General features: G+C 31.4%; 1 protein-coding gene across 1 annotated transcript in view; it reads left to right on the top strand.

Moving 5' to 3' along the window:
• Positions 1-14,134, top strand: part of LOC139488760 (extracellular matrix organizing protein FRAS1-like) — a 114,349-nt gene that overhangs the window by 79,262 nt on the left and 20,953 nt on the right. The window contains exons 31-42 of the mRNA XM_071274645.1: positions 372-504; positions 1,018-1,208; positions 1,849-2,002; positions 2,958-3,040; positions 3,465-3,645; positions 4,260-4,568; positions 5,332-5,511; positions 5,981-6,105; positions 8,770-8,910; positions 9,244-9,498; positions 12,270-12,362; positions 12,636-12,786. Coding sequence (XP_071130746.1) covers positions 372-504; positions 1,018-1,208; positions 1,849-2,002; positions 2,958-3,040; positions 3,465-3,645; positions 4,260-4,568; positions 5,332-5,511; positions 5,981-6,105; positions 8,770-8,910; positions 9,244-9,498; positions 12,270-12,362; positions 12,636-12,786 — 1,996 coding nt within the window. The remainder of the gene's footprint in view (positions 1-371; positions 505-1,017; positions 1,209-1,848; positions 2,003-2,957; positions 3,041-3,464; positions 3,646-4,259; positions 4,569-5,331; positions 5,512-5,980; positions 6,106-8,769; positions 8,911-9,243; positions 9,499-12,269; positions 12,363-12,635; positions 12,787-14,134) is intronic.

Genomic DNA, 14,134 nt, shown 5'->3' with positions numbered 1-14,134 from the left:
TGGATGTTAAGTGTCTTCTGATTGGCTGACATCCTTTGTTTATCATATCATACTATGACTTGGACACAATTTTGTCATGTGACCATGACATCATCAACGTTTTTTTCATGATTTACGCCTATTTAAAATGGAAATTTAGAATTAAATTATAAGAAATAACTGTAATATTTTGTCAGTCTATTTCGAAATAACATTAAAAATGTGGTGCACACTGTTAAATAACCCGCTACACTCATTATTCAGTGTGCACCACATTTTTTATGTTATTTCTTCATAGACAGAAAAAATATTACAGTCATTCCTTAAATAATATTCTGAATTTCAGTAACTTTATAATATCTTTGCAATAAAATATGATATATTGATTCCAGATTGATGAGGGTGGTGAAGTTCTGTTGACAACAGACAACATCAAAGTGACAGACCAAGACACAGCTGTGACAGATTTACTGGTCCAGATAGAATCAAGTCCAAAGTTTGGAAATATTCTCTCATATAAACCAGGTAGAACACATGAAATATTATTGTTTTTAAGCTTGTTAAAAAAAACTAAATTTCGCAGGAGCAGTTTCTGTTATAACATCTGTTATTTTTTAAAGAAGCTTTTACAAAAGCTTAAACATAATTGATTTCATGCAAAACAATTGGTAATATCTTTTCATTGATTAACTGCAGACAAATGCCAATACTCAACCTTCTCTGCCACTTCATTACATTCTAGACTTGATTGAAGTGTTCCAGGTTTGGTAACATTTGTCACAATTTAAACAGTTTGGCTAGAAGATATGTAAACTAGGCAAGATATTTTATGAATTATAATATGGAGAGGGACGAGCTTATATTTTAGTACATGTATACAGAGTTTTGGAAGATTTCAAAGTAAAAATAAAAAGCATCATTCTTATACACTGTGAAAATTTAAATATAAACTAACTTGCTTGTAATCACATCCTAAGTGAAGTGGAACATAATATGTATTTATACTCAGCCTCTTCAAAATTTATGTTTTATTTGTAGATGTCGGAGGATCAGAGAAGACTTTGGGAGTACCTGTTACCCAATTCTTTGTTCAGGATCTACTGGATGGTTTTATCCACTACAGTCAGTCAGATCACAAAAACAAGGAACCAGTCACTGACAATTTCTTATTCCATGTTACTGATGGTGTAAACAAATCACCCATGCAAAGATTTGGAGTCAGTATTGTGGTAGGTTTCACCGTTTTGGGATTCTCATATTTTGTTCAAAAAGACAAGTTACAGGAATATTGAACCTTTTTTAAAACTGTGAATAGTCCTTTTCCTCCGAAAAGAATATTTATAAATTAATTGTATAATTAAAAAGTGTTTAATCATTAGCATTTGAATGTGTAAATATCAAAAGATACTGCATGTTTAAAGACTAACTACGATTCAGTCGGTTAAACAGTTTTGCAAAAAATTCTGATAATACTTTTGTCTTATGTACATTCAAAAAATTTATACTATTAGGCTTTATCTTTTATGTTTACTGTCAAATTGAAAATAAAACTATTTGCAAAATGAAAAAAATACAAGAATTGTTACATTTTGAATTTTATATTGAAAAATGGAAATTGTGAATGTGCAAAAGTTTTGAACCAAAATTATGACATATATTAGATTTGATGGAATTTGTCAATTACAATTTTAAAGAATGTAAAACCCCTCAAAATTTGATGCATCAAGTTAGGTTAAAATTCTGTAGCGATATTTTCTTGAATCTATGGACCAACCACTGGGACCAACACTTCCTCAAATGAAGGGTGCTGTATTTTTGTGATTTTTTTCATCTCTGTAAGTACATCATAAATTATTCATGTATTTACAGTTACTCAACGATGAGGAACCATTACTGGTGACAGAACAGTTGTTTGTACAGGAACACCAGGCTGTTGTTGTCACTAATTCATCGTTATATGTGATAGATATAGACACTCACCCTGATCAGTTGTTATTGACAGTGAAAGTTTCTCCTCAACATGGTAAGTACGTATATATAAAAAAGAAGATGTGGTATGAATGCCAATGAGACAACTGTCCACAAGAGACTAAAATGACACAGACATTAACAACTATAGGTCACTGTACGGCCTTCAACAATGAGCAAAGCCCATACCGCATAGTTGGCTATAAAAGGCCCTGATATGACAATGTAAAACAATTCAAACGAGAAAACTAACGGCCTTATTTATATAAAGAAATGAAAGGAAAACAAATATGTAACACATAAACAAACGACAACCACTGAATTACAGGCTCCTGACTTGGGACAGGCACATACATAAATAATGTGGCGGGGTTAAACATGTTAGCGGGATCCCGACCCTCCCCCTAACCTGGGACAGTGGTATAACAGTACAACATAAGAACGAACTATAAAAATCAGTTGAAAAAGGCTTAACTCATCAGATGGACAAAAATACTTGTGGACGTGGCTGGGTACTTGTACATCCCAACAACAAAAAGACACTAGGAACAGATCTGAGAGTACTCGCTGTTATCTGACAGCTAGTTCATAGCCACTAACAACTAATACAAAAAATCATGCATCTAGACTTATAACTTCATATATGTAACAATTATAGTTTAAGAAAGAGACATCTTGAAGAAGATAATTCTTCTCTGGTTTTGCCATAGTGTGCCCCCCTAGGGTGTAGAAAATTCTAGACTAAATAACTGCATTGGTCAAACCAAAGACTACCAAAAATAAGGTATTACAGCTGGTAAACATTTTAGTAAATAACATGTAATCATTATTGCCATTACAAAATTTATTGCAATTTTGTCGTGATACTGTTATTTCATAGTATGAAGCATTAGTACATTAGAACATAAGTTTTTTTATGAAATCAACAGAACTAAAATAGATACTAATATTTTTATATTTGTAAAATATCTATATGAGACATGCTCTGTATATACTTATCTATTATATAGGAACCTTGGGTAGAAGAGATCATATCAGTGAGCCACTCAGTAGAATCAGACCAATACAACAAGCAGGAACATTCACATATCAGGTACCTTTATGTTCCTTTGTTCTTCAGGTCTGTAACTCAACTGTTGTAATACAAATCTTACATAAAGAAAAAACTATAAGGAGTATTTCTGCATAATTGATGATCACTGTTGATCTTAGGATTTTCTGTAAAAAAGCTGCAGATATACTTATTAGAATAGTTCAGGCCATCCAAGCATTCCATATCTCCTACTGGTGAGGACCTGAACTCCATCAACCAATTTTTTGAATAGCACATACCATGGATATCATTTATTGATTGATTGATTGATGTTTGCTTAATATCCAGTGACAAAATTTCAGTCATTCAAAATATTTATCAAGTATTTGTCTATTATGTCCATGTAGTACGTAAAAGTAAAGAATTTCTTGAAAAAGTAGTTGAATGTTTAAATTTTTCACATTTTATTCTTGACTATTTTCAGGAGATTTTAGATGATTTGATAGTATACCAGCACAATGGTAGAGCTACATATGGAGATAGGTTAACAATTCAAGTGTCTGATGGAGACTTTACTGATACAAGTGCATTAGAAATAGTCATTGGTCTAGTAGATGATGAAACACCAAGACTTGCAATTAACAGAGGATTAATGTTAAAAGCAGGTAATTTTCATACAGGTGAAAGTAGATGTTAGTCAAACAGCACAGAGACATCAACCTAACAACTTGATTTGAATATGTATCAATATGTATCAACATGTATCAACAGCTTTGAAACACTACATTTAGGGATATTGATCACTTACCTTCATTTTCACCGTATGTATTGAAATGTACCAAGCTGAAGTTTTAGAATACGGGCTAGTGACAAAGCCTTTCAGAAAGTGCTATCAAATACCCTTCTGTTTTAAGTGTAGGGTTATCTCCTTAACATAAGGTTATTTACATCAAAAGTGTTGGATAGTATACTGTCAGTTCATTAACTAGTGCATGCATTTATTATCGCGAATTGTGAAGATTGAACAAAATTGAGAGATTTATACTATATCGATTTCCAGAGATATATCATACAGATATATTTATCTGAAATCATAATATGAGTAAGTATTGCCTGACTCACCTGGTCGCAATATTAATACGCATTAATAAAATCCTTTTAATAATTTCTGAATTTATAGTATATAACATGGCTATAGTTAATAACAAACTTAATTTACTACAATCCACCACTTTCCATAAAACATAGAAGTTTGACAATGGTTTTTGGTATTTTTTAGGGTCAACAATTCCAATAAAGTCGCAAGATCTGAAAGCAACAGACATTGACTCTGATGATAAGAAACTGACCTACACTTTGACCCGTGACCCAACTGGTGGACATTTGTTAATTTCAAATCAAAACAGAAAAGTGCCTGTTTCTACAAGAGGACCAATAAAGAGTTTCACTCAGTTAGATGTTGATCAAGGTCATCTGAAGTTTGAACATCCTAATGGGGAGATAACTGGTGTTTTGACATTTAAATTTGATGTATCAGATCCAGAAGGAAACAAGTTGATAGATCAGATTTTCTACATAACTGTAACAGGTAAATTTGTGATAAGATATGATTAAATGATGATTTTCTAATATGTTTCTAAAATGCTTTATATAAGGAAGGTGTTACAGAGAAAAATCTGAAAGAGCTATAGTTATCTGGTACTCAATAAATTGGTAAAGACTAGTCCAAATAATTATGAAGTCTAGGAAGGCTTTTTTAAAATTTTTGCTTTGATGCCTTCCTGCGTTAATGTAAGGCTTCAAAGAAAAAAATACAATAGCCTTTCAAGACATCACAATTATTTAGACTAGGCAAGGACATGTACATGTACACATATTTGTTCTATTATTCTATTAGCATAATATTCTTTCTTGATCAAATACATATCCTTCTAGGATGTCATATTCTCCTTATGATGTCTGAAAAAGATTATCAAAAGACATGAATACTTAATGTGCATGCAGGTTTTTGCATAGGTATACATTCTAACAAAAAAATATTTTTGATTACTAATTCTCTTTATTTAAAAACTTGTACAGTAATGAAGTGTTTCATCCTCTATTAATTACGATTTTTGGTCTTTAAAACTTTAAAAAAATAATGCTGCTCTTTTCTTTTACCGTAACTAAATTGCGTTGAAAAAACCCAGATGTGACAGAAATATATATCAAACCAGCTATTAATCTACTGTTAAGTTCAGCAGAAACAATACAAAGCTGTACAATTACCATTACACATTATCATTATTTCTGCATCATAATATAAGAACCAATTCAAGTGAAATGACGTTAGTTTGTTCTTATTTTTACAGAAGACAGAATACCTCCGAAGGTAATAGCCAATAAAGAACTGGTTGTCCTGGAAGGAGCAGAGATTAAGATAACAACAGAAGTCCTGTCATTTACTGATGAAGACTCTGAGCCTGGATTGTTACGTTACTACCTCCTGTCTGCTCCTAATCTTGGTCATCTAGAACTTACCAGTAATCAAGGTATTTTATAATATAATTCATTGTAGTACTGTTAATCAACTTGCTTTCATGGATACTTTGTTTCTCATTTAGTACTGCTTGACTGATTTGCAACTATTAATTTTAGGGGCGTTATGTTTTTTGGTCTGTGTCTCTGTTCGCTCGTCTGTCCATTCATTCGTCTGCCCTGCTTCAAGTTTTAGTTTGTTTTGTTAAATACTTTGGTTTAGGTAGTTTTCAATGAAGATAAAGTCCAATCAACTTAAAACTTAGTACACATGTTCCCTATGATTTAAACTTTTTAATTTAATGCCAAATTAGAGTTTTGACCCCAATTTCAAGGTCCGCTGATAATAGAAAATGATAGTGTGGGTGGGGCATCCCTGTACTATGGACACATTCTTGTTTATGATTATAATAATACATGAATCCAGTCTTAACCAAATTACATATATGCTGAACATAGAATGACATAAGTTTTTTTTTGTAGGAATACCAATATCTGAATTTACCCAGTCAGACCTTGCAGCTAATAGTGTATGTTATATACACACCAGTAAAGAGGAGATATACATGGATAGTTTTACATTCTCTGTCTCTGATGGAAGTAATCAGGTAAAAACAATAGTTTAGTTTAAGAGGAACCAAAAAAAAATCTTTTAAGGTGGTAATAAACTCCTTGACTGAAATTAATTTGGCTCGTTTAATTTTTATAAAATTTTGACAAAACATTTACTTTGATGCTTTGACAAAAAGATCAAAATTTCAAAATATTGAACGAGACACATTATCGGAAAAAAATGGTTGGATATATAGCAGTTTGACAAACACTAATATCGATCATTGAGAAGCTTAATATTTCTTTTAAAATACAATGCGATTAAAACATTTAGCTTATTTTACAGAGTTATCTCCCTATAGTGTTAGGTACCACCTTTATGAGAAATATAGGTAGTCAATGCAAGATACTATATATATTAAACAATTCACTAAAGCTCATGTGGATTTTAGACTTCTAAAATATTCCAGATCATCAGACAAGTCAAACAATTATGTTGTAGCCAGCAAATCATTGGCCTTGTAGCAAGCAGTCTTAGACTATAAACCAAAAAAAAACTGTTTGAATTTATATTTTGGAACCAATATAAAAATGAATTCAAGTTTAATTTCTTTTTATACGACCACAAAAAAATTTTGCTTTGGTATATTAGTATGACATTTGGGTCCTCATGGACGTCGTCGTCGTCCGAAGACACATTGGTTTTTGCACTATAACTTTGTTTAATATCAACAAAAATTGAATCCTTGGGGTTCTTTGATATGCTGAATTTAAAAATGTATTTAGGTTTTTGATTATAGGCCCAGTTTTCAAGTTGGTCCAAATTGGGGTTCAAAATTAAACTTTGAATATATGTTTTTTTTTTATATATGCTGAATCTAACCATGTATTTAGATTTTTGATATTTAGGCCCGGTTATCAAATTGGTCCACATTGAGGTCTAAAGGGTCCAAAATTAAACTTTATTTGATTTCATCAAAAATTGAATTCTTAGGGTTCTTTGATATGCTTACGGTAATCTAACCATGTATTTAGATTTTGGATATTGGACCATAATAGGTAAATGTCCAATTTAAAAATTTTAAGTTTTTAAGTTTAAGTTCTTAGACCACATTCATTCTGTGTCAGAAACCTATGTTGTGTCAACTATTTAATCACAATCCAAATTCAGAGCTGTATCAAGCTTGAATGTTGTGCCAATACTTGCCCCAACTGTTCAGGGTTCGCACTTTGCGGTCGTATAAAGCTGTGCCCTGTGGAGCATCTGGTTTTTCATCACTACTACATTTTTTTTCATTTTAAGTTAAAAACTCTATTTGTACTTTCAAAAACCATACAATTCTATGAAAATATTGTTATTTTGTGTTCATTTAACAGTTGGTCTGACAAAATTTCCACCAATGTCTATGATCAATATACAGTAGATTCCGGTTATTTGCATAGCCTATTTGTCAGACAAAATTATGCAATAAAGCGGAGTATGCTTATATCCGAAATGCCAAATGACAGAGTCAAATAACATCGATAGAACAGATCAGTAAAAGAAATCCCTGAAGAAAGATGAACGTCTGTAATCCACATACAATATACTGAATGATGATTTATTCTAATAAAAATTTTATGTCTACTCTAGTGTCATATGTGTTATTTTATTTTGTTTCTTTAAAATAGTATGTTAATAAAGATTATAAACTCATTTGGTTTTAGTTTATTTGCATTCAGACTTTCCTTTACCTGGGATACGAAAATAAACTGTTCTAAAAATAGATTTGTTTCTATGACCCATATGTACATTGTTAGGCTTTGATTAAAATAAACTATTAAACAATACTTCACAGTTTATAATTATTTTAACAATAGATGTGTAATGAATTGCTGTTGATATGCAGTTGGGCACTGAAGTAACAACTTGTTAGTTTCGTATATGCAAAGCAGTAATGATGGGGCCCTGTACGGGTTAATTGCTGGACACAAGTGTTGAAAGTGAGAAAATATAATAATTAAAAGTAAATGCTCTTTTCATAAAATATTAAAAACAAATGATTGATGTATAAAATTCTTTAACCATATGTAAATGCCCTATAATATTAACATTAATACAGATCACCCCAAGCCCAATAGAGTTCACATTGGTTATGATCGATAATTAGCAGGAGTTTTTGTTTTAAAAATTAACCCCAAATGTAATCTATGGACAATTGTTTAAATCCAATCAATTATTAACACCCTTTGAAGTAGAATGGTCAGTGTTTTTACAACAATTATCTGTTTGACATTTTTATGACCTCGAGGCTTAAAATAGAACATGGGAAACTTTACCTGTGTAGACATCCAGGTTTATTTTTAAATCAAATTCCATAATATAAACACGAAAGAAACTGTTTTAAAACTTTATTTCAATAACACAAAAGTAAATATGAAATAATAACGAAAATAAGGATGCATTCAAGAAAAATATACTTACCAAATGACCGTTTCCGGTCAAAAATCTCGTCAGTTTTAACTAAGCATATCTAGACGGCAATAATTTTTTATGCAATAAACCGAAAGGCCACTTGTAGAGCTATGCATATAACCGGACAATTTAACATTAGATGAATGGGAAATGGTTTTGTGCAGGAGAAAACTATGCAATTAACCGAATTATGCTATTAAGCGGTATGCAATTAAGTGGAATCGACTGTACTTATATTGTAGTTTGTTTTGATTTTTTTTGACAGATCACTCAGAAGTTGTATATAACCATTACTCCAGTGGATGATGAAATACCTATTGTGACTAATAATGGTCTACGGGTTCAGGAAGGGGTTAGGAAAACTATCACAGAGTATGATCTGAAGGCTGAGGATCAAGATACTCCTGTAAGATCTGTTGATTTTTTATGACATTTATTTTGTAAAAAAAATATAATCCTGGAAATTATAAAAATAAATATAACATAATTTCTTGCTGGATAAATATCAGCCATGTAGTTGAGGAAAAATAAAGAACTGAAGAAGGCCAATGGCTGAAACGTCTCAAAAAATTGGTTTATTGATACAATTATATTAAGTATGTTCGCTGTTGAAATTTTTAAAACAAGGATAAATATCTGGTATCTTAAAGAAATTTCTTTTCAAATGTAGAAAAAATAAAAATAGAGCTAACTGTACATGTACTGATTACCTTGGATGAGGGTTTTTATTTTATTGTAGGAAAGCTCTTTGATATTTAATGTTGTGAATCTGCCAGTGCATGGCAGACTGGATTTAAAACAAGGAGACTTTTACATGCCTGTGACTACCTTCTCAATGGCTGATATCTATAATGGGCTAATCAGTTATCATCATGATGGTAGCGAGACACTTCAGGATAACTTTTCCTTTACTGTGACAGATGGCGCCACTAAGGTGTTTGCTATGCAGAAAGATCAGAGTCGTGGTGATATAAGTGTTAAAAGAGATCCTGAGGTAAAGTTTGTGTTCAAGTCATGAGTCGAACATATGACTGTTTTGGCCATAGCTTTAACTTTACTTTAAAAAAAAGACAGTAATGTCAGTAATAGGCATAAGCATTTTTCTGTTATAATAAAAATGTGAAGCAACAGTGAAGTTAACCACTCTTTTTGAAGAAATTTAATCAACAAGCTCTTTCTCAAAAAAAGGGTTGATATTATGTTTAGGAAATAGATAATTCAGCTTTAGACACCAATTGTTTTGATTTTTATTTACTATTTTAAACTAGACCAATCAGTTGATAATAGTGAATCAAAGGATGTCTAAAAAATAGTGATATATGAAAAAAAAAATCCAGCATGCAATCAATAGGGCTCATTAAATTTTCTAAACATCCAAGATCTGTTTTTAGAATGTTTTGATTGGTTTATTTTTATTTTTCCATCTATGCCTAGAAGATTTTAAATTACTATGAAATATAATGGGATGAATATATAGTAATACTTTTACAAGGAGGAAGGATTTTGTCATTTTCACTGTTTTGGTCCCGGAATGAGAATTCTTCCGCAAGAAAAGATTTAAATTAAAAATAAGATGTTGAAAATAACTAGGCCTAATAGTGTTGTATTGTTATGGTTTTTATCAACTCTTTAAGCCTTCTATCTGTTTAATGAGTTTGTAATACTATTTTTATACGACCGCAAAATTTGAACGTCGTATATTGCTATCACATTGGCGTCGTCGTCGTCCGAATACTTTTAGTTTTCGCACTCTAACTTTAGTAAAAGTGAATGGAAATCTATGAAATTTTAACACAAGGTTTATGACCACAAAAGGAAGGTTGGTATTGTTTTTGGAAGTTTTGGTCCCAACATTTTAGGAATAAGGGGCCAAAAAGGGCCAAAATAAGCATTTTCTTGGTTTTCGCACTATAACTTTAGTTTAAGTTAATAGAAATCTATGAAATTTTGACACAAGGTTTATGACCACAAAAGGAAGGTTGGGATTGATTTTGGGAGTTTTGGTTCCAACAGTTTAGGAATTAAGGGCCAAAAAAGGGCCCAAATAAGCATTATTCTTGGTTTTCGCACAATAACTTTAGTATAAGTAAATAGAAATCAATGAAATTTTAACACAAGGTTTATGACCATAAAAGGAAGGTTGGGTTTGATTTTGGGAGTTTTGGTCTTAACAGTTTAGGAATAAAGGGCCCAAAGGGTCCAAAATTGAACTTTGTGTGATTTCATCAAAAATTGAATAATTGGGGTTCTTTGATATGCCGAATCTAACTATGTATGTAGATTCTTAATTTTTGGTCCCGTTTTCAAATTGGTCTACATTAAGGTCCAAAGGGTCCAAAATTAAACTTAGTTTGATTTTAACAAAAATTGAATCCTTGGGGTTCTTTGATATGCTGAATTTAAAAATGTACTTAGATTTTTAATTATTGGCCTAGTTTTCAAGTTGGTCCAAATGGGGGTCCAAAATTAAACTTTGTTTGATTTCATCAAAAATTGAATAAATGGGTTCTTTGATATTCGAAATCTAACTGTATGTAGATTCTTAATTTTTGGTCCAGTTTTCAAATTGGTCTACATTAAGGTCCAAAGGGTCCAAAATTAAACTAAGTTTGATTTTAACAAAAATTAAATTCTTGGGCTTATTTGATATGCTTTATCTAAATATGTACTTTGATTTTTGATTATGGGCCCAGTTTTCAAGTTGGTCCAAATCAGGATTCCATATCAAGTATTGTGCAATAGCAAGAAATTTTCAATTGCACAGTATTGCACAATAGCAAGAAATATCTAATTGCACAATATTGTGCAATAGCAATTAATTTTCAATTGGAGTTATCTTTCTTTGTATAGAATAGTAGTTGATAATATATGTTGGAAATTTGCCAGACATGACTATGATGTCATTTTCTATTTTTATTTGCCAATAACTTTATGTAAATAACTTCATTGGAAATTTGCCAATATAAAATGTTGCTGATGAAGCTTTTTTTCCTTATCTTATCTAAAATGTTTTTAGATAATGTATGTTGGACATTTGCCAGACATGACTATGATGTCATTTTCTATTTTTATTTGCCAATAACTTTATGTAAATAACTTCATTGGAAATTTGCCAATATAAAATGTTGCTAATGAAGTTTTTTTTATTGTTTTATACAATAAACAATGTATATATTCACTTTTACTACCAACCAATCTTTACCATTCAGTGATAACAAGCACTTTATTTTACATTTTAATATTTTATGATGTATTTAAAAGAGTAGTTATTGTTGCAAACTCCATTAGAAATTTGAATTGATATCAGTTTTGAAAAAAGGGAAACGGGGATGTGAAAAAAAGGGGGGGGGGGGTTTAAATTTCAGATTTCATAAATAAAAAGAAAATTTCTTCAAACATTTTTTTGAGAGGATTAATATTCAACAGCATAGTGAATTGCTCAAAGGCAAAAAAAAACTTTTAAGTTCATTAGACAACATTCATTCTGTGTCAGAAAAAATGCTGTGTCAACTATTTAATTTTAGATTTAAAAAGTTTGAAGAAGAAATCTTTGATTGATTTGTAAAATCTTGACATTTGTTTTGTGTAAAAAAAACCATGTAATGTCAAAAATTTGATCACAATCCAAATTCAGAGCTGTATCACGCTTGAATGTTTTGTCCATACTTGCCCCAACTGTTAAGGGTTCGACTTCTGCGGTCGTATAAAGCTGCGCCCTGCGGAGCACCTGGTTTAAAGTCTCATTACATATTATTATGTTTTTAGGATTTTGAAATTGATATCATGCCACTAGATGATGGGAGTCCTGTTCTAAAAACAAACTTAGGATTACAGTTCTTAGAACAGTCAGGCAATCAGGTAAGTTTATTTAACATAATTAAAGAATGATTTTAAAGTGGACCGATGCGGAAATTTAGAAATTCAGCTTCCTTCCTTATAAATTATGTAGAACAATCTCAGCTTTCTGGGATAGTTATGATAATCAGAAAGAAAAAACAAAAATGAGGAACTATTTCCTGGAGGAATGCTATTTTTGTATGTGAACCAACTAACTAAAGTTCTTGTGTTCTATTTACTTTAAGGAGTATATATGAATGCAATTCTATATTACACCCTTTTTATGCTTCGCAGGCCTATAATTTGATAACTCCACGAGAACTGGAGGCCACTGATGTTGATACTGCACCTGTTGAGCTGACTTATGTGATAACCAGGGGATCAGAACATGGAAGACTAGAGAATACTGCTAATCCTACAGTGGCTATATATTCTTTCACACAAGGTTAACAATTATGTCTTAGTCTGCACACACTAACAAATGTTTAAGACAAAGAAGGGATTATTGTTTTGATAAGTTTACACTTTATTAGTCTATCAAAAAAGAGAGTGAGTTTTGCTTCAATCATTTGTAAACAATTTGAAGGACACACAGGGCTTCCAAAACGGTCATATATTCCGGTCATTTGTATAATGTCCGGTAAAAGTCCGGCTGGGCAAAGCATGAAACGGTCATATACTTTTTATTTTTCAAGGCTTTTTCGGTCATTTTTACATAATTCACGATCTTTTTGACCCAACCTTTTGCCTTTAACATCAACACGTTTCCGGTCATAAATGTGACATGATGATTAATTACTATCAAAACAACACCTACTTCAATACTTTCTAATTTTAATCAAGGCTAATTAGTAGTTGGACAGCTGAAATCTACCTGTTCAGGTGACAGGTGAACTATGATCAGTACCGGACATCGTATAAATTGATCGGTTTAATCACAAATATTTTCTTACATTTCAGCGGTTTGTATCTAATTGATTTCGTTCTAAAGATTAAAATTATTAGAAATTAGTTTATCAAAATGATTTGATGAAAAATTTTAAGGTTTTAAATAAAAAATCGTCAGAACTATGTCGTATGAACTAGAACACGTGTGCGCATGTGCACAGGTGGGAAATTTAATAATGCATCCTACATTTCTTCAAAAATGCTAAAATTATCAATGATACCTGTTTCTAACGTTCAATTCAAGTATTTTGTTGAAGAAATAACGTGGAAAGAGCTTCTTCTCTCAGTCGTGCTTTGTAAAAATACACGGATTTTACCTATCTGTTTATGGTCCATGTTTTACCATTGTCAAGTCAGCATCCAGTTGAAAACGAAAGTAGTTTTTGACAATGTCATTTTGCACAAATAAAAAGTCTATGGCAGATATGAGCACACTGATGTGCACACTTTGAATGATGCACTGCCAATTTAACAGTAACATCCTAACATCAAATTCATATCATATCAAAGTAAAGTTTAAAATCGTTTTTTTTTAATGTAATGTCAATCATTGGAATGGCCATCTGATTACCATAATTGCCTTTTGTGACTAAGTCTTAAGGGATTAAAATCGGGATCAGATATGAAATGTCCGGCTGGCTCAAATATTTTTTGGAAGCCCTGAGGACACAGTTTCTGATTTTCAAACATCAGAAAAATAACTGCAGAAACAACTAGAAAAGTCAATAAGAAAATGATGAACAAATAAACAAATAACAAAATCACTTGGAAAAAAAGTTCTGAGTCATTATGGTGTCACTACTATATGGATAGAGGAAGGAGAAGAGTTAAAAACTACACTGTAA

This window comes from Mytilus edulis, chromosome 9, assembly GCF_963676685.1.
Source record: "Mytilus edulis chromosome 9, xbMytEdul2.2, whole genome shotgun sequence".
Taxonomy (NCBI): Eukaryota; Metazoa; Mollusca; class Bivalvia; order Mytilida; family Mytilidae; genus Mytilus; species Mytilus edulis.
The sequence above is the reverse complement of the archived record's forward strand: the minus strand, read 5'-3'. Positions and strand labels throughout refer to the sequence as shown.